The sequence below is a fragment of the Schistocerca nitens genome, chromosome 7 (genome assembly GCF_023898315.1).
Source record: "Schistocerca nitens isolate TAMUIC-IGC-003100 chromosome 7, iqSchNite1.1, whole genome shotgun sequence".
Taxonomy (NCBI): domain Eukaryota; kingdom Metazoa; phylum Arthropoda; class Insecta; order Orthoptera; family Acrididae; genus Schistocerca; species Schistocerca nitens.
In genome coordinates this window covers 738,170-759,887 of record NC_064620.1, presented here as the reverse complement: position 1 = coordinate 759,887, position 21,718 = coordinate 738,170, and the positions used below count along the sequence as shown (strand labels likewise).

At 38.3% G+C, this 21,718-nt stretch overlaps 1 protein-coding gene across 2 annotated transcripts in view; it reads left to right on the top strand.

Moving 5' to 3' along the window:
- Nucleotides 1-19,495, top strand: part of LOC126194898 (sister chromatid cohesion protein DCC1) — a 118,669-nt gene extending 99,174 nt beyond the window's left edge. The window contains exons 5-8 of one of the 2 annotated variants that reach the window (XM_049933252.1): nt 2,734-2,934; nt 5,672-5,797; nt 9,984-10,161; nt 19,120-19,495. In XM_049933252.1, coding sequence (XP_049789209.1) covers nt 2,734-2,934; nt 5,672-5,797; nt 9,984-10,161; nt 19,120-19,225 — 611 coding nt within the window. In that variant the 3' untranslated portion in view covers nt 19,226-19,495. The remainder of the gene's footprint in view (nt 1-2,733; nt 2,935-5,671; nt 5,798-9,983; nt 10,162-19,119) is intronic. The other variant, XM_049933253.1, reaches the window with a different exon arrangement.
- The last annotated feature ends 2,223 nt before the right edge of the window (nt 19,496-21,718 follow it).

The following is a 21,718-nucleotide window of genomic DNA, read 5'->3' as shown; positions in this document are numbered from 1 at the left end:
ATACAGCAACTACAAACGTGAAAGTGTATGATATGTGTCATTAAGTGTAAAAAAAAAAAAAAAAAAAAAAAAAAAAAAAAAAAAAAAAAAATCATTGTCCCACAGGTCACTTTAAGGTATCCTTAAAGTGTTAAGAAAAATGTAAATTTTTTGCAGTAAAACTAGAAAACATTGTAAATTGGCAGTCCCTTTAAATTTACCTAGAATCTGGAAGTTTTGGCACCATAGTAAATACATTAATGAAGCTGAACCAAATTTTAACTTTGTAACCATATCATTCTGAGATACAAGGTGTTTTGAACAGGCCAGTTTGGGGGTGAAAGATTGCTACTAGAGCGTGGAGCTTGTACCAGCTTCACTGAACAACCACCCTCCACTGTAGAGGAAAACAGGGATTAGTTTTTAGTGCCCAAATTGGGAAAGCCATGATAAATTTTGGATTATGCTAGATACTTTTCTTAATCTCTAATAGAGTGATTATTTCTGTGATAAAGGACAGCTGTTCCGTACACCATTGGCACCCAAGAGCATTCTTTGGTTCCTGGTCAATGCAGCAGTTGTGAAGGAATTGTGTAGATGACCTACACACAGGTGAACAAGTGTGAAATGGAATACGTACACTCTGATACAGCTAGTTTCTGCTGTGTGAATTCATGATAGTGAGGTCGTATGTCTCGGGTACCTGCAGTTTTAAATTGTCATGAAAGGCACAGTATTATCGGTTTTCAAGGTTTTTGTAATTGAACTTTTGTGTAATAACTACATGAGACTTAAAGTAACTTTATATAAGTGCTTTTCTGATTTTTATATTTACCTTTATCATATTTTGTACCACCTGTGTGGAACACCATGTGACGAGTGGAATGGTACTAGAACTTTTCACTTTAGAGCGAGTAGAAATAACAGTGAACTAACTGGTATTTAATGAGGTTATTAATGGTGAAATATGGAGCTAAAGTAGGCTCCATAAACAAAACACACCAGGTGCTTTCGATGTGGAAATATTATTTATCAGTAAAAATCAGTATAGTAGAATGATCTGTAAATTATCTACTGAAAGGAGAGTAATTTTTACCCAAAAACGTTTCGCTTCATATTATTAATAAGAACAGAAAAGCATTTAGCATCATATTCTTCAGTAGGTGGAGGTGAAATGTCAACTACAGACTGAAAATTACAGTATTAATACTATTTTAGGTTATCTTGTTGTGTGGTGCAAGTGAGAACTGACTAATGGGAACTCAAGGGAACAAATAGTGAGCATAAAGTTGGCATCACAAAATAACAACAACAGTGTAATGTTCCACCATTTCTTTAAATGTCTCCACCCACAGCATGTCGGAAATTATTAGGAGAGAGAGAAGAGCCAACAGATGGACCAAGGAACTGATTGGAGTACAAGAAGTAAGTGTGGCTGTGATGAAAATGAGATGGATATTTTAGAGACTCGTGACAAAGTGAGTGCAATGTAGACTGTTATAATAATTTTATGAAAAGACAAGTTGCTACTCACCATATAATGGAGATGCTGAGTCGCAGATAGGCACAACAAAAAGACAGTCACAAACAAAGCTTTCAGCCTTCGTCGAGAGAGAGAGAGAGAGAGTGTGTGTGTGTGTGTGTGTGTGTGTGTGTGTGTAACCTTACGGGCTGAAAGCTTTATTTGTGACGGTCTTTTTGTCGTGCCTATCTAAGACTCAGTGTGTGGTGAGTAGCAAGTTTCCTTTTCATAATATTGTTAATTACCATCCTGGATTTTTCTAGACTGTTTTAATTAATTTTAAAAAATGGAGGATAGGTGGACTAAGAAAATTCTTTGCTGGATTCTTAGAGATAAGAAAAGACCATGACAACTTCCTGGTGGAAGGTGGGTAAATCCCATTAGAAAACCTGCAGGAACACATGTATGTTTGTGCTTTAAGACTGTAACAAGTGGAGATTTATGAAGCAGGACTATATCCAGCGGTGCAAGGCATATAGCCGAGATCTGAGTGATGTTTGGTGGCTAGTCACCAGATTTCTAACACTGACCAAACATTGGTTGCTACTACATACCTGAGTCTCAGATTCACTACATTGGTGACCGTTTCATGCAGGTTGAAATCTGCTTTGTCGAAAACTTGCTGTTCATAATGTTAATGGAATTTTTAGAAATTAAAGGGATTGTAAAATTTTGGGAACCTATTATGCCAAAAAAGTTGCAGCAGAGGCAGTTTGGCCAACAATAAGTAATGTTTTGTGGTGGTTAATTTTGTAACTTGTTACATTGTGAATTTTTTGTTAATGACATTAGGAATTAATTAATGAAGATTTCATTGTTGTTACTGACTGTTGTGCAGAAAGTGGTAAGACAGTCTTCTACAATGAGATGAGTAAAGTCTTAGAAGGAGATTCTTTTACGAAAAGATTTCTTCTTTAAATGTAACAGTTTGCAGATAATTTTCAAGTGTCCTGTTAGCAGTATGGTGAGACTATGATATTATGTCTGTGTAGAATTTTCTTAAGAGGGTTATAAAATGTTTCCCTGTAGTATGCTTTTTGGAAAAATTCCAAATTTCAGTACATTTTGATTCTTGGCTGTCTAACCACAAATTATGGATTGCATTCAGTCAAGATTGGCAGAGAAAAAAGTGACAGCGTCTGGCATCTTAATTTATTTTATTTTTTCTCTCTTTTCTTTTTTTTCTTTTCTTTTTTTTTTCTTTTTTTTCTTTTTTCTTTTTTTCCCCCTAGGTTTCTGGCGTATTTTGGAACATGACTATCATTTTCGAATTGTGACCCAGATATTAAATCTTGTTGAGCACAACTCTTGGCCACTGGATAGTGTCAGCAAATATGAGACATTGGAGAGTTTGAGTGAATTAGTTCCACCTGAAATATTAAGCCAGTGTTTCGAATGGTATGCAGAGCCCACTGGAAAAATGGACAGTGCTGGTGAGTACTGGACATTTGAAATCACAAAATTGCTATTACTGTGTTATTAGTGAAGACATGCAAGTTTTCTATGATAATTATTTATAACAAGAACTCATTGCTAAAGCATTGGCAAGGATGTGGCAAAGAGTTCTGATGTGATGTGGTTTTAATTTGCCAGGAATATTGGTATTAGCACACATTTGCTCTCTGAGTTTTGTTCCTCAAAAATTTTATCTTACATTTTGTAGCCAAATACCTCTAAATCCCCAGTGCTGTTCATTCTGAAAATTATGATGATTTAAATATTAGTATATTTGGCTTCCATTTGCTACTATTACAGTATTGGATTTAGGAGGTAGGCTTTCAACAAAATTGTTACAGTCTTCATTTTAGATTTCTTCTGAAACTTGGGAATACTTTTTGGCAACTGTGTTCGTGGACTGATCTACCAAGCGACCATCACCATAGTAAGTCCGATACACATTAAGATTTATCTATGCATAAAATAAATTGTTGGACATCTCCTACATCCACAAGGTACACTTTCAGTGTATTGCTGGCCCACCATCTGTTGGTGTATGAAAGAACGCATAGCATAAAATGGCTGTACTCTCGCAGTGGATATTTTACGAGGTGTGATCAAAAAGTAACACGATTTTTTTAATTTCACGGGCTTTATACATCTAATTTTCGAAACCTTTTTTTGTCTTGGTACACATGTTCCTTGTGTATGTTTGCATTGTCAGCTGGTTTGAATACTAAATTTCTTGTTGACAGTCAAGAAGGTTATATGTGTTTTAGAATGCTTGCTGAATATTTACTTTAAAAAAATGGCTCAAAGAATGTGTGTTAAATTTTGCTTCAAAATGGAACAAAGTACAGTACTGCATTCGAAATGCTGACAGTGGTTTTTGGCAAATCAACTATGAGTGAGGAAGCATTCACATGTGGTATAAATAAATGTTTCAAAGAGGGTTGAGAAGACGTTCATGACGACAATAATGACTGTCCTGGAAGCCCTAGCACATCAATTATTGATGGCAATGTGAAAGAAATTGGCCCTGGAAAATCAGCGAGTCACCATCAGAGAGGTTGCTGATGATGTTGACATATCCTTCGGATCATGCAAAGCAATTCCTCCTCCTTCTTCTTCTTCTTTTTGCAGGGAACTTGTAGCAGCGAAGTTTGTTCCAAAATGATTGAATTTAGACCAGAAACGACATCACGTAGACATTGCTGAGGAATTACGGGTATGATGTCAAAACCAAAGCCCAATTGTCCCAGTGGAAACTGCCTGAAGAGCCAAAACCGATAAAAATTGATAAGTTCGATCATTTATGAAGGTTCTTCTCACTGTTGTCTTCAATTGCAATGGGGTAGTGCATTGTGTGTTCATGACGTGCGATTGTACGGTCAGTATGGAATACTACCCGGAAGTTGTGCACTATTTGCATAAAGCAATTTGAAGAAAACAACCAGAATTGTGATAAAATCACTTCTGGAAATTTTCGACTATCCTCCCGCTCATATCTAATGCTTGTTCATGATTTTTTGGCAAAAACAAAACCATTATGTTGCCTCAACCACCGTACTCACTGGACATGGCCCCCTGCAACTTCTTTCTATTCCTGAGGCTGAAGGAAACCATGAAAGGATGTCATTTTGCCACCATTTATGAAATAAAGACAGAATTGCTGAAGGAGTTGAACACCACAGTGAAAAGTGAGTTTCCGAAGAGCTTCAAAGATTGGAAAAAGTGCTGTCATAAATGTATTATATCTGAGGGGGGTTACTTTAAAGGGGACAAAATCGATGTTGATGAATAAATAAAGATTCTTTAAGAAAACAAAAAATCCCATTACTTTTTGATCACACCTCATAGACCCAATGTAGGACTAGCATTGTAATATAAGTTCCTCTGCGGCCAGTATTTGCAACTTCCCACCGGAAAAAATTTGTAAACAATGTGTCCGCAGCAGAAACAACAGTCTGAATGATCAAGACACTGACTTCTTAAGTGATGGCAGGTTTTCCACATTCATTTAATTCACAAACTACATGGCAAACCCAAAGATATACACACTTGTGAAGAAAATTTTCTTGAAAGTGAGTAAAGTACCTTTATTTGAATGGACTTCTCTATTTTACTTGACTGTATGCAGTATACAACGCACTTGAATTTCCTTTTTTATTGTCATTCCTTTTTCAGCTGGGTCAACTGCTCTCATTTTTTGGATTAAAGATCTACAAATAGCTGCCTTCTGATCCCAGTCGCTGTATTCTTCTTGTTTGCTTCCCACAAACACATGTCACTCTTATATTATTATAATAAATTCGACAATTAACTCCCAGCAACAAAGACAAGTATCAGCTGTTTTAGAATTCAGTGCACACAAACATTAGAAGCAATAGACCGAACAAACACAAGAGCTAGATCATTTAATGTGCCAGATTTGCTGTGTTTGCAGTTCACATACACTGTTTGCTATGTGCAGATGTGATGTGTTCATACATACCATAGTGTGTGAACTGCCATTTACTCTTCTAGGTTTAGTGAGATTAGAGTCAGGCTTTGAGCAGGCAGATCTGGCAAGTCCACCAGATTTTCTTTAAATCATGAAGAATGGTCCTAACTTGTGGACAGAAGCATTATGAAGTTCATAGACGAAGGGTTGAATTTTTAAAAATGTTGCCCTAGTTTAGTAAGCATTCTGTTGTGCTTATGTGTAAAATGTTTACCTTTTTCATTTTGCAGGGAACCCACTGTACAAGTTACGTGAAAGAGAAGTGTGCAGGTTTTTAGCAGAAGTTTTGCTGCGCCCAGCTGGGCAGTTCAACCTGCAAGACTTCATGCTGGCGTGGGGACAGTGTGTTCCAGAAGGTAATATTCTCATTTAATAACGCTCTGAGTCAGTTGATGCCAAAAATTCTTGTAACTTCTTCTTTGTCAAAAAAGAGGGGAGGGGGGGGGGGATGAGAATGAGAGAGACAAGCACAATATCATGAAAAAGATAGGTCTACTCGCCGTATAGCAGAGATGTTGAGTCGCAGGCAGGCACAACAAAAAGACTACTGAACACGTAAGCTTTTGGCCAGACGGCCTTTTTCAAAATAGACAACATACACACACATTCATGCAAATGCAGATCACACACACATGACCAGACACAGAGTATGGCCCCCGCAGTCAGAGACAGTGGTCGTGTGTGTGAGATGCATTTGAATGATTGTATGTGTGTATGTTGTCTATTTCAGAAGAAGGCCTAGTGGCCGAAAGCTTATGTTTAGTGGTCTTTTTGCTGTGCTTGTCTGTGGCTCGACGTCTCCATTATATGGTGAATAGCAATTTATCCTTTTCATAACACTGTCATTATTCCATCCTGGATTTTCCAAAGAGATAAACACAGTTTGCCTGTATAAATTTAGAAACTGCCAACGTTGTAAAGAGTGTGCTTTTTGACCATTTATCTTATTATCCATTAACTCTAAATAAAATATAAAAAAACTTCTCGAAAAAACGTTTTACAGTGCTTGCATATTTGAAAATGTTTGTGGACTTAGGTTCAAGGGAAGCAGGTGTGAAAGAATAATTAATTTGTTTAAATAAAACAGAACAATAATAATATGAAGTCAGTCTCTTCAAAAGTGAACAAAATCTGCAGCTGGATAACATTCAGTACCACGTTACTCCTCCCCCGTGCACAGTAATAAGCTTGTACCTCCTTGGCATGCTGCCCATAAAGTAGTCAAGATGTTACTGCTCAAGCCTGTTTCAATCTTAAATGACAGCTTTCCTGAGGTTGTCCAACATATGACGAGGGTTCGTGCAGTGATGTACTGTAAATTTCGAAAGGTCTTTACTTTTGGTTGATGAATCCTATCCCAATACTGCGTAATCCTCAAATTACCCTTGTCATCTGTACACGAGACCAGCCCAAAACAAGACTGACTCGGCTCCCTGCTGAATCTGTGGCACTTCATACCTGAGGAAAGCAATGGAGCATGCAGATTTACTTTTACCCCTGTACACAAATCCACACAAGGCTGTTCGTATTTATTTCCTGTAGTCAAAAAGTATTGAGAAAGATGTCTTGGGAGAGGGAGGGTGGGGGTGGGGGGGGGGGGGTTGAGGGATTTAGATTGCACAAGCCATGAGGTTGGTCCAAACTATTATTGAGCAGTTTATGTTGCTACAGGATATATACACCCCAGGACAACCGAGAAATCTGGGAAAATTGTGGGAATTTTTTCAGCCGGGAGAAAACTGGGAAAAACCCTGGAACTTTCTAGAATTCCAGGAATTTTTCAGTGTTTTAGTTTTGACTTAAGTTTTTGTAGTTTTGACTGAGAGCTGATACTCTAACAAAGAATCGCTGCAACAGAATAATATTGTAGCAATTAAACATAAATGAGAGAAAAACACCAGTAATAAACTTTAGTTTCAATGATTCAATAAGGTGTCATGCTGTCATCGTTCAATGTGTTTTGTGTGGAGGAAATGATGATCTGATGCTTAACTGAAAATACTGGTGATTAAAATATAGTATATCTTTTAAACAAATAAATATACAGAGTTGATATTTACAACGTTTGTCATTTTAATGATGCACTTCTGTATGCAATGTTGATCGTTAGGGTCAACCAAAGCGTTCAGATTTTAGCATTCACGTCTTTGTTACAAAACTTGTTAATTTCACTTTAACAGTATATCCTAAACTATTAAAGATTTGATCAATATTCAAGTTTTGTTGGGGTCACCATGAAAATTTATAAAGGATGATAGATTAAAATAACTGTGGCTCAATTCCCTGAATTACTACAGAATTAAATAGTTTTCATAGCTGTTTCCCTTTATGGTCGACCTTAGGTCCACCATATTTAACACTGCTATTTCTCCTTGGCCACAGAAGCCTTCTACTGATTTTCCCTATAATGTAGGTTCTCGTCTGTCTCACTCGCACACTGCAGCGCCTAGGCCTCAATAGACAATAGACGCCTGTGAGTTTCACCATCTCGTGGTGAATCTGCGCCCTTTGTGGCATGCGGTCCTTGACGACACGGTTCGTTTCACAATTCCTGTAGGCTGACTCTTTAAATGAGAGCACAATGCTCGTTAACTGACAAACTGAACTGGTAGACTCGTGAAGACATACATAAACTTTCCGGAGGAAGCTACTTACATAGACCCAAGAACTGGCTACAACCCCTTATGTATTGCTCACATAGGGATCGTGAGGACAAAATTAGTTTAACTACAGCAAGCACAGAGACATTTAAAAATATATATATTATACCCCCACTCAGTAAGTGAATGAAACAGAAGGGAACGCTAATAGCTGGCTGAATGGGATGTACCTTCTGCCTTGCACTTCATAGTGATTTGCAAAGTATAGTTGTAGATGTAGATGTGTTTGCCCTGCTTGTGTATGGACACACTACAATTGTTAGACTGCGATATGTTGCTGTGATCTTCAGTCTGGCTTGATGTTCTCCAGGCTAATCAATCATCTCTGCACTACTACTGCAGCTTTCATCCATTTGAACCTGTGTACTGTAGCAAATCTTGGTCTTCGCTTGAAACATTCACCTGCTACATTTCCTTCCATAACCAAATTGTTGATTCCTTGAATAAACATAATATATTGCTTTGGAATTAAAAGAACCTTAATTATTCTCATTCTTGCCACAGTAAAAGTTAAGCTCTAGTTCTACCGAAAACTTAGGGTAAGTTGTGCTTCTTACTGCACATCTTTTGTAGTGTTTAGCGCTTTGCGTCTGTCTCAGTCCTCATAGTTTCCAGTAGGTGGCTTACCTTTTCTTCCTCCATTCCTTGTTCGAGAATTGTGTGTTCCACTGTCACATCTTAAAACTATTCACTTGGGAGTGGGGGGGGGGGAGGAGAGAGAGAGAGAGAGAGAGAGAGAGAGAGAGAGAGAGAGAGAGAGAGAATTGTAATTGTGTATGTATCTCTTCATACCCAGTCCACTGCAAGTGTTGCTATTTATTTGGTTGAGCTCATTAACAATGTGGGGTTATTGCCACTGGTTTAGTTATTATTACTTCAATTTTTCAATTATTCTCATGTAATGTAGTTGGCTTGCATTTAAAAAGATTTGTCCTAACAGTTTTACTATGCAATGAGTTTCCACCTTAACTAATAAATTGTCATGCTTTCTCACTAACTGAATTGTTTTTTTAATTTAACAATAAAGGAGAACACTCACCAAATAGCGGAAGAGTTGAGTCACCGACGGTCACACACAGAAGAGAAAGAAAACTTGCTAGCTTTCAGATGGAATAAGTTCTTGGAATAAGTCCTTTGTCAAGATAAGAGGCAATCTCCCCCCCCCCCCCCCTTCTCTCTCTCTCTCTCTCTCTCTCTCTCTCTCTCTCTCTCTCTCTCTCTCTCTCTCTCTCTCTCTCAACAGGTAGTAAGTTGCGGGGTGGTGTATGGTCATATATAGTGTGTATCATGCGCAAATTCTAGCTCAGCAAATTAGTAAGCTTTCTTTTTCTGTTGTGTGTGCCTGTCGATGACTCAATGCTTCTGTTGCCCAGTGAGCAGTCTCTTCTACTCCTAAATTATTTACATTCTACCAAAACTTTACTACTAAATTTGAACTGTTTTTAATAGATTTATCGTGCTACTGTTGTCCTGGAACATAATCACTGTAATTACATTTGTATTATAATCCATTTTCTCTCATCATACATCATCAGGAATGAGACTTTTGATATTGGCACAATATATTTTTATTAACTTTTTAGCACTCATATTAATAAACAGTAAATTAATGCTAGAATTATTTTTCAGTGTCTTTGTCGGAGAGTGCATTCCTCAGTTAGGAGTGCAGTCTTTGTCTTGCAACAGATACAATGCAGTGTCATCATTTCTAAGAATTTTGTATAATATTTTACCAGTGTAAGATACTTCTTAATATTTCTCATTGTTGTGAAAATAGTACAGGGTTCTTGATACATTTCAATGAAGAAACATGTAAAACCGTGTGGAAGGAAGCAGTTTTCATTTTTAGATACTGTATTTTCTGTAATTTTCTTTTTCAAAGGTATGGAGACAAAAGTGGAATACCTTGATGGAATAGCTCTGATGCAGAAGGATTGCAAACCAGAAGTTATTTGGCATTTTCCTGAAGTTGATCTGCCTGAGGACATAAATGAAAGATTCCGTATTCTGTTTCAAACTCGAGAGAGGTGGACATTGAATGAAATATATCCATACATTGAGTAAGTTCAAAAAATACATTAATATGAATATTTTTGTATTATTAATATACTTGATATTGCCAGAAGTTGTGTAGACTATAGAACTCTGCTTGATAAACAGAAGCATTTAACAATTCTTGCACCTCTTTGACATGGGACGTCTTTTGCCCTCATATAAAAGAGTAGAGAGTTAGAGTGAGAACCTGCTCCGCAGTATGAGACGTATCACAAGCTTCAGTTCTGTGTCCTCCTCTGTTCCTCACTTTATAAATGAGCTTCCAAATCTTCAAACGAATTTGTTTATTAATGACCCAAGCACATTAGTCAGAGACCCAAAACTCGGTCATATCAAATACGCCTCGGGCAATAGCGCTAGAGGTCTATAACTGACTCACAGGAAGTCTTAACCCTTTGATTGTAGCAAATGTGCTTGCTACCTGCCACGCTGACTGCTGTGCCACTGTCAGTAATCCACCTACTTGCTCCCTAAGTGCGCTGGGTTGGGCTGCTACCAGTAGCCTCGTTACTCGAGCTTCCTGCTTTGCCCTGTTGTGACGAAGTCAGCTGGGATATTTTTACTTCCTGTCTTCTTTTGCCATCTGTCTCCTTAAAATTAATTTTTTCAATTTTAACTAATTGCCATTAACACACGTGAGTATAATCTGCACTTTCATAAAAGTTCAAGGTTGGCCCTCAGTTTTGCTTAGTTTTATGTATGTAATTGATTTTCTAATTTATTTTGACTTTTCCTAGTTAGTAACTGTAAGATTTCTAGGAATCCACCTGGACCCGAAATTAACATATGTACCAGACTATCTAGAGTAGTCTTTTAGTTAAGGAAACTAAAAACATTAGTTAGCAGAAAACAACTTTTATCTTCTTATTATGCCTTCTTTGAATACAGTACAGAATAAAATTATGGGGCAACTCAACTGGTGCTCAGACAGTGTTCATGTGTCAGAAGAAAGCAATTAGAGCAATTACAGGTATTAAAAGCCAAGAATCATATCGAAAGCACTTTAAGGAACTTAACATCACCTTCTCTGTATATAAAAACGTGTCTTCTTTCCATAAAAAAACAAATACATACCTTACCTTCCGGTACATATGTTCATTCACATGGTACCAGATATAAAAACAATCTTGATGTAGACTTTACTAGGCTGTCTAAGGTCCAAAGTAGCTTTAAACAAACAGGATTAAAATTATATAACAAGTTACCACCATCAGTGAAAGACCTACAAGGTGATGCCTTCAAGAAGCAGCTGCACAAATTGTTATCTGATAAGTGTATCTATGATGTTAAGGAATTGGAATGTAGTAGAGAGTAACTATGATGTTAAGGAATTATAATGTATCTCTTCTTTATCCTCATGTAATGTAATCTGAATGTACATAGTTTCCCAATTTTAGATTCACTATCAAATGAAATGTCAAATCTGTCTATTTCAACAAATGTTGCCTAATGACAAATAAATAAATAACTTTAGTTATAGGGTGAAATTGGTAATTGTTTCATAACTTAAATTGTGTTGTTGACTTATAGACAAATATAAATTCTATACTAATTATAAACATTTGGAGGAACAACTAATAGTATTCTTAAAGGATCTGTATGGCTCTATTTCAAAACATGTTAGCAAAGCCAGCCCTTCATTAATTTCAAAGTAATTAACAGTTTTGTCAAAAGTATTGTTTGCTTAACTATGTACATTAATTTAATTATTTAAACAAATAATTGGACTTAATGCTTGTAGCAGAAGAAATTGTTAAAAAGAAACAATTTTTTGATGTATTCAGTTAATGTAATTAGTTAAGTTTTAATTGTAATTTCTGTAAATTAATCTTCAACAGTATGTAGTTTCAGCACCTACTGTTACCTAAGTAGTTCAGTATTACAGGGTTATTACAAATGATTGAAGCGATTTCACAGCTCTACAATAACTTTATTATTTGAGATATTTTCACAATGCTTTGCATACACATACAAAAACTCAAAAAGTTTTTTTAGGCATTCACAAATGTTCAATATGTGCCCCTTTAGTGATTCGGCAGACATCAAGCCGATAATAAAGTTCCTCCCACACTCGGCGCAGCATGTCCCCATCAATGAGTTCGAAAGCATCGTTGATGCGAGCTCGCAGTTGTGGCACGTTTCTTGGTAGAGGAGGTTTAAACACTGAATCTTTCACATAACCCCATGCGATTTCTTTCTGTGGGGTTAAGTCGGGAGAGCGTGGAGGCCATGACATGAATTGCTGATCATGATCTCCACCACGACCGACTCATCGGTTTTCCAATCTCCTGTTTAAGAAATGCCAAACATCATGATGGAAGTGCGGTGGAGCACCATCCTGTTGAAAGATGAAGTCGGCGCTGTCGGTCTCCAGTTGTGGCATGAGCCAATTTTCCAGCATGTCCAGATACACGTGTCCTGTAACGTTTTTTTCGCAGAAGAAAAAGGGGCCGTAAACTTTAAACTGTGAGATTGCACAAAACATGTTAACTTTTGGTGAATTGTGAATTTGCTGCACGAATGTGTGAGGATTCTCTACCGCCCAGATTCGCACATTGTGTCTGTTCACTTCACCATTAAGAAAAAATGTTGCTCCATCACTGAAAACAAGTTTCGCACTGAACGCATCCTCTTCCATGAGCTGTTGCAACCGCGCCGAAAATTCAAGGCGTTTGACTTTGTCATCGGGTGTCAGGGCTTGTAGCAATTGTAAACGGTAAGGCTTCTGCTTTAGCCTTTTCCGTAAGATTTTCCAAACCGTTGGGTGTGGTACGTTTAGCTCCCTGCTTGCTTTATTTGTCAACTTCCGCGGGCTACGCGTGAAACTTGCCCGCACGCGTTCAACCGTTTCTTCGCTCACTGCAGGCCGACCCGTCGATTTCGCCTTACAGAGGCATCCAGAAGCTTTAAGCTGCGCATACCATCGCCCGAATGGAGTTAGCAGTTGGTGGATCTTTGTTGAACTTCGTCCTGAAGTGTCGTTGCACTGTTATGACTGATTGATGTGAGTGCATTTCAAGCACGACATGCACTTTCTCGGCTCCTGTCGCCAATTTGTCTCACTGCGGTCTCGAGCGCTCTGGCGGCAGAAATCTGAAGTGCGGCTTCAGCCGAACAAAACTTTATGAGTTTTTCTACGTATCTGTAGTGTGTCGTGACCATACGTCAATGAATGGAGCTACAGTGAATTTATGAAATCGCTTCAATCATTTGTAATAGCCCTGTATTTGCTATTAGTCCTCAATACCCATTGTTCTCCTTCAATTATTCACTGCACTAACTTGAGAAAGATTAAAACAAGCTTTAGCTTACTGTAGATGTTCTTGTAGGTTAAAACATCCTATTATAATGTTTATAAGTGAAAGGGATATATTGACTATGTCATGTTCTCATACTGCATTTATTGTGAACGACAGTAGGAACAAATTGTCTTCTTTGTTTATCAACCTCTTTTTCCGCAGTTGCTGATATACAAATTGTATAGGCTAATTACAATCTTTCGCAACTGTAATGAAAGTATTATTAAGATCTTATTAGGATATGTCTGGAAACCAGTACCTATTGAGACATGGGCGAATTTGTCCTCTTATTCCCATCTGCGTATTATGTAGAAGTAGATATTGTAGGCAGTGCTGCTTGTTGTTACCAAGCATCCTGATGTGTTCTTCGGCCATTTTTCACAGTGAATTGTGCACTCTTTCAAATACATCTGGCTCTATTTAGACGTGTCACATGCTTTGGTCATGCGCTCCTATGGTTTTGGCATAGCTTTTATATGTCCTCATAGCCAGAAACCCAGTGGATTCAGGACCAGTGTATGGAGAGGTCATGAACCAGACCACCTATACCAATCCATCGCCCTTGAAACTTTGCAGGAGGAACTGTCACACGATCTATAGAAAATTGGATGGTGTCCAGTCGTGCATAAACCACAATTATTGTCTTTCTGCAAGGGTAACGTTCTCCAGTAGCAGTGGTACTTCATTACAGAAATCTATGATGCACAGCACCTGTTAATCTGTTTGGTAAAGTGTAACGCCCTGTGAGTCTGTTACTGACAATTCCTGCCCATACATTAATACTGAAGTGATCCTGATGCCTCACCACCATGATTGATTGAGGATTTGCATCTCTTGTGATGGCCTACTCCACTGAATACTGCACATTACTTGGCACAAGTGAAGCAGCCCACTACTCGACAGGTAAGGGTTTCTGAAATACAATTAAAGGAACTATTCTTCTAATTTTGACCACTATCACCTCCTATAGAAATATGAGACACTTTTTTTTAAACACCCTGTATCAATAGCAGATTACATTCTTCTTGGTGTGAATATTGTATCATTATTTTGTGCATGACCAGCTGCTTCACATTTCGCAATGTTCACTACTAACTTTCCTTTTTAAATTTTCATCCTTTCTATGTACCATATAATATTATCATAAATGATCACCTTATATTACAATGATCACCGTATATTATATGTCAAGAGACACCACAGCTTTTCTCAGTATTGCAGGGATGGTTCAGCTGTTCCTACAACAAATATATCACCACAGTGTGTTGTGGTTGAAATACACAGTACATTTTCATACAGTACTAGTACCTCAGTACTAACAAGAAGTAGGACGTGTCTGCTCATGAAATCAATTTCTCTTCTTTTGAGCCTAGGAACCCACCTCTCAAAGCATAAAAGCGTACAACATATGAGGTATGTCCACAAAGTAAGTTCTATTTGATTATAAAAAAACAAACGTGTGCAGATACAGAAAAAATATTTATTTCACAAAAATCTACAACTGTTAAACCACTTTTCTACATAGCTTCCGAAATTTTGTAGGCACTTGTCATAGCGTGGCATAAGTGTTTGTTTGCCTTCTTCATAGAAGGTTGTCGCCTGTGTATTCAACCATGTGGTAACGTATTCTTTCAGCTCATCATCATCATCGTTGAAGTGTTGCCCACCAAGGACAGATTTTAGGTGTAAGAAGAGATAAAAGTCGCTAGGAGCAAGGTCCGGGCTGTACGGAGGATGATCAACTGTGTCCCAGTGAAATTCCCGTCCGTAAGAGTTGTTCGGTCACATTCGCTGTGTGAGGTCGGGCATTATCGCGGAAAAAATTACACCTTTTGACAGTAATCCTTGGTGCTTGTTCTGTATTGCGTGGTGCAATTTCTTAATGGTCTCGCAGTAACCATGTGCATTGATTGTTTGGCCTCGTGCTAAGAAATCAATCAGCAAAATGCTTGTCCTGTCCCAAAAAATGGTGCACATGACTTTTCAAGGTGTCAAGATTGGCTTAGGCTTAACCTTTGTTGGGGATGAAGTGTGCCTCCATTCTATTGATTGCTGTTTTGTTTCAGTGGTGTCATACGGTACCCAAGTTTCATCCCCCGTGACTATCCGAGAAAGAAAACCATCACCTTCTTCATTGTAGTGTATCAAAAACTGAAGTGCTCTGCCCATCCGTTGTTTTTTGTGTTGTTCAGTAAGAATTTTGGGTACCCAACATGAGCAAAGTTTCCAGATTTCAGTTTTTCAGTAAAAATTTCATGAATTAGTGATAGTGAGTTTTGCGGAACTTTCATAGCAAGGGCACTAAATGTAAACTTACGGTTGTGCTTAATCTTTTCAATTGCGTGAACCAGTTCAACAGTAAGCACAGACGGGCATCCACTGCACTTGATCACGTCCTTCAGTGAACAGTCTGACCCATCTTCTAACCATTGAATCACTCGTAGCCTTTTTTCCGTAAACCTCGCAGATTTACCGATGAATTTCCTTTGGTTTAACTTTCTTTGCATTTAGAAAACAAATCCCAGATCTGATTTCACACACGGCGGCATTTTCAACTGTGGCCGACATTATAAAGAAACACTACAAAGCACACGTTGGCAGCAGCGATCTGAAAATCACATACATGTCATCTACATCTACATTTATACTCCGCAAGCCACCCAACAGTGTGTGGCGGAGGGCACTTTACGTGCCACTGTCATTACCTCCCTTTCCTGTTCGTCGCGTATGGTTCGCGGGAAGAACGACTGCTGGAAAGCCTCCATGCGCGTTCGAATCTCTCTAATTTTACATTTGTGATCTCCTCAGGAGGTATAAGTAGGGGGAAGAAATATATTAGATACCTCATCCAGAAATGCACCCTCTCAAAACCTGGACAGCAAGCTACACCGCGATGCAGAGCGCCTCTCTTGCAGAGTCTGCCAATTGAGTTTGCTAAACATCTCCATAACGCTATCTTCTTGAGTCAGGGTAACTACCGCACATGCCCAGAACTGCGATCATAGATAGAAATAGAAACGGAACTTACTTTGTGGACGACCCTCGTATTTACAAACGTTGTACTGCTGGAGGCAAGCTCGAAACTTGTGTTGCATTATTGGCAAGAGAAAATTTTTGTGGAAAGGAGGATTTGTCATGTTATTCATTATTTAATATGTCAGATATTTTATCAACATACATATTTTTACACTGCAGATTTACTGAAATAATTGCTGTGTTTTAATCCTAACATTGAGAATTGTCACTTTTGGAAACCAAGTGAGATGCTCGATAATTGCACTATTTCTCAATCTTTGATCCCACAAAAAATTCTCTGTCGCACATATTTATCTTTGTACCTGATGGAATAAGAACAGGAAACCTGTTTGTAAAATAATAACCATTATACACTGAGGAGCCAAAGAAACTGGTACATCTGCCTAATATTGTGTAGGGACTCCGCAAGCACACAGAAGTGCCGCAACATGACATGGCATGGACTCGACTAATGTCTGAAATAGTGCCAGAGGGAATAGACAGCCATAAATCCTGCAGGGCTGTCCATAAATCCAAAAGAGTACGAGGGCTTAGAGATCTCTTCTGAACAGCACATTGCGAGACATCCCAGGTATGCTCAGTAATGTTCATGTCTGTGGAGTCTGGTGACCAGTGGAAGTGTTTAAACTCAGAAGAGTTTTTCTGGAGCCCCTCTGTAGTAATTCTGGACCTGTAGAGTGTCACTTTGTCCTGCTGGAATTGTCCAAGTCAGTCGGAATGGACATGAATGGGATGCAGGTGATCAGACAAGATGCTTACGTACATGTCACCTGTCAGAGTCATATCTAGACATATCGGGGATCCCATATCACTCGACCTGCACACACCCCACACCATTACAGAGCCTCCACCAACTTGAACAGTCCCCTGCTGACATGCAGGGTCCATGGGTTCATGAGGTTGTCTCCGTACCATACATGTCTATCTGCTCGATAAAATTTGAAATGAGACACGTTTGACCAGGCAACACGTTTCCAGTCATCAACAGTCCAATGTTGCTGTTGACGGGCACAGGTGAGGCATAAAACATTGTTTTGTGAAGTCATCAAGGGTACACAAATGGTCATTCAGCTCCGAAAGACCATATCGATGATGCTTAATTGAAAGATTCGCATGCTGACACTTGATGGCCCAGCATTGAAATATGCAGCAGTTTATGGAAGGTTGTTTCTCTTCAGTCATGGTTGGTCCCGTTCTTGCAGGATCTTTTTCTAAGCGCAGCAATGTCTGAGATTTGATGTTTTACGAGATTCCTGATATTCATGGTACACTCGTGAAATGGTCGTACAGGAAAATCCCCACTTCATTGCTACCTCATAGATGCTCTGTCCCATCGCTCATGCGCCGACTATAATGCCATGTGCAAACTCACTTAAATTTTGATAACCTGCCATTGTAGCAGCAGTAACTGATCTATCAACTGCACCAGACACTTGTATTATATAGGCATTGCCGACCGCAGCACCGTATACTGTATTCTGCCTATTTACATATCTCTCTATTTGAATACACATGCCTATATTAGTTTCTTTGGTGCTTCAGTGTAGAATATTACACCAGCATTGTGTGTGTGTGTGTGTGTGTGTGTGTGTGGGTTGTTTTTTTTTTTTTTTTTTTTTTTTTTTTCCATTCATATTCTCGTAAGAACCAACAGAATAGTCAGTTAATGCAAGAACAAAGTGGTAGCGGACTGAATTCCAGTTGAGCAGAAATTAATGTGAATAGTCAGTTGGTAGTGGTCAAGGGAATATTATTTATTGCTATCGTGGAAGCATATTCAACTATTGTGATTTTATACACGAAATTTTTTCATGTGGAACATTGTCCCAAAAGCAAGAGCTTCATCATTAATTTGGTAAAGACATTAGCTGTAAGTAACGGAAAATAAAAATATCTTTTCCAACACAGAATAGCGAACTTGGATTCATATAAGAGGACATTCACAGTCAGTAAGCATAGAATACTAAAAGCCTGTGTATCTCATTATTCTCGGCAGCCCATGGAGAGTGACAAAGATTATGAGCACTGGAAACTTAGTTCTTTGGATGGATGGTAAAGAATAAGAAGACATTGTTCTTATCACTCCAAAGACTGCTTTGGTTCGTGTTTCTGCTCTGACTCTCTCTCTGTGCAAGCCTCTTCATATCTGCGTAACTACTGCACCTTTCACTCATTTGCTTGCTATACTCAAGCCCTGATTTTTAAACCAAGATATCACATAAAACTTAACACTCTTATTGCAAGAAAAACTTCATGACTATTGGTTACAATAAAACTGTACACTCAACTAGGGAAAGAAAGATGAAGACATTTTATGGTGATGGATTCTCAAAGCATTATGACAACCTCCATGTGTTACAAATTGACACTGCTTTCGGTGTGAATAAATAAAAGGGATCAAAGGGACTGTGTGTAAAAACAATGTATTCATCTCAGGGGAGCTGAAGTAAAACTGTAATATTTCTAAATATTTCTCATTTTAACCAAAGCATGTGTGTATTTACATACGTATTATTTTGAATTAAGTGCACTATTATTTCACAAAATAAGTTTTTCAAATTATTTCATTAAAAAATTAAAAGTTTCTGAACAAATTTCCCTAATTGTATTTTGTTATCTTTGTTTCAGGCGTGTTGCAACAGAAAAGATGAATGTAAACGCTGTGCTTACCAAGCATGCGAGGGCTTCAACCGTTGGTGGTGTTAAGTGTTACAGTGCTAAACATGCGAAATGAAATTCATTGTGATCACAAGAAAGAAAAGTCTATGTTTGTGACACACAGTATTTCATTTTGATTGAACCAGAATTCTGTAGTGTCAGTTGGTAGACCACTTTATCTTGTGGCTGTCATGTGTTGTGCCCAGTAGCATGTGTATTTAAATTCATTTAAATTTATGTGCTATAATGAAGGGGTGTGATTGTATACAGTTGATTCATCTAGCACAAATAGGAAAAGTCAATGTAGAAGCCTTTATTCTGAATAACTACATATTACAAAAATAGTGGAGAAAGCATATAATTTTCTTTTAAATACTTTGTCTGTGATATTTTGTATACTTAAATAATAAAAAATATGTAAGAATAGAGCTAATTAGTGGCACACTAATCACTATCAGTTCTTCCATTATGATGACTGTCACCCTGCACACCTAGTACAAAAATTGATCTCTCATGCCATTTGTCCTCATACACCTAACAAGCAAATTGTCATTGCCAACCAGCCAGTGATCAGTACTCCAGGTATGATCCTAATCCTTCAACAGGACTTTGACGAACTCTTTCCACGCTACAGAAGAAATATATTCACAATTGTGAATACCCTAGACTTCAGCTGCACAATTTATTGGTGACATGAAAATTTGTGCCGGACTGGGACACAAACCCAGATTTCCAAGTGTATGTGAGCAGTCATCTTCACTGCTTGAGCTATCGGAGAATGCCTCCTGGACCGACCTAAATCTCAATCTGTCACCACGTGTGCTCAGATAGCCAAAGAGGTTAAGGCGACCTCTCGCATAAAGTGGGATACCCGTGTTTGAGTCCCGGTCCAGCACGACTTTTCACATGTCGCCAGTAATAGTGCAACTGAAGTCTAATCGCATCAAGTTGTGAACACATTTTTTTGTATTCCATACAGCTGTAGATCGTAGTGGTGTCTGTGGCATAACACACAGTAAAACAAAAACTCTGCAAAATAATCTTTTCATACTCTTGAAATCATGAATAGCCTACCGAAAATTCTTCATCCATGTAACATGTAGAATATACTAGTTGAGCCCTGTGCCACTCCTAATTCATAACTACATATTCCACATGTCTCTTTGAATGAGTCAGATCCCACAAAGCCTCCAATTGCCTCATATTTTAGCCTTACCCCAGGCATTTTCTATCTTTTTAGTGGTGCTAAAGTATCTACTAGGTGGGCTGTTACTCTGGGCTCATCTATTAGAACTCCAGAAACAGTGAACACATAATATGAAAGAATAGTGCAAAGGAATTCAAATCATCATTCATCATCTTGCTTCATGGTGTCCCTAAGTCACTTCAAATAGTCCCAAGGCCATGGTGAGAGGACCTTAAGCTGTAACCTCAATCTTTTTTTCTTGCTTTTAGATGAACCATAAGTATATAGTTAGGTATTATAACAGAGATGATGCACTAAATTAACCTACAAGTGACAAATAGTAGTGTAATTTATTCTGTTGTGGATCAGGAGTCCCATGAGAAGTTGTCAAACATGTAAACAAACGGAACTCTCTCTCTCTCTCTCTCTCTCTCTCTCTCTCTCTGTCTGTGTCTTTGTCTGTGTGTGTGTGTGTGTGTGTGTGTGTGTGTGTGTGTGTGTGTGTGTGTCTGTGTGTGTGTGTGTTTTCCTGCAGTGTAGCACAATGGGCTCTAAATTTGCAGGAGAATATGCCAAATAGTTATACTATATATGTAGCAGCAGTGGAAAATTAAGGCTTTTATTTTTTTTCTGATCTCCTCTCTCTAATGCCTTCTTCATCCTCTTTGTCTACTCTCGTCCTTACTATAGACGAATCCATCGCATCCTGGGTGAGAGTGACCTATCCTTCCTTGTAACTTTCCCTAACCTATCCCTCTCTCCTCGCTGAGGAAGGAATTATTAGTTTCAAATGCTAGGAAGTTTCTCCCTGTTACTTTTACACATTTCTACCAGCAGTATTACACATTTTAGCTCCTTAAAGTAAGTACTCCCCGCAATTCTGTCTTAATTTATAAATCAAGGGAATATCAGGCTACCAGCAGAAGATACCATGTTTACCTAAGTTCATGTAGACCCTTCTTATGAATTTCGTGGCCCAAAGAGGCACCTCTGGCTTATATTTAGGAGTAAATCTAGGGAAGTTCCAAAAAAGGCCACTAGAAGCCGCTGAAGTGTTAGTGTTTTAAGTATTGAATGTTAATTATTTTTTATCATGGAGGAAATTCAAATTTAATATTGCTTATCTTTGAATTTAGCAGTTTTTCAAATATTCATAGCAATAAAAATAAATTTCTGTACATACACACCACCAGAACGGACAGTTTTGAGGAACTTGCAGAAGTTGGCAAGGATGCTAAGTACAGCTTTACATTCTGGCCGCTCCAGCTCCGTTCGGAAGCTGTCGGCACACGTCATTATACATTGAGCCATTTCTCAATGCTGCCACTATTTGCAGTGTAACAGTAATAAGTGTTTCACCATTTTAATTTCATATTCATGAGT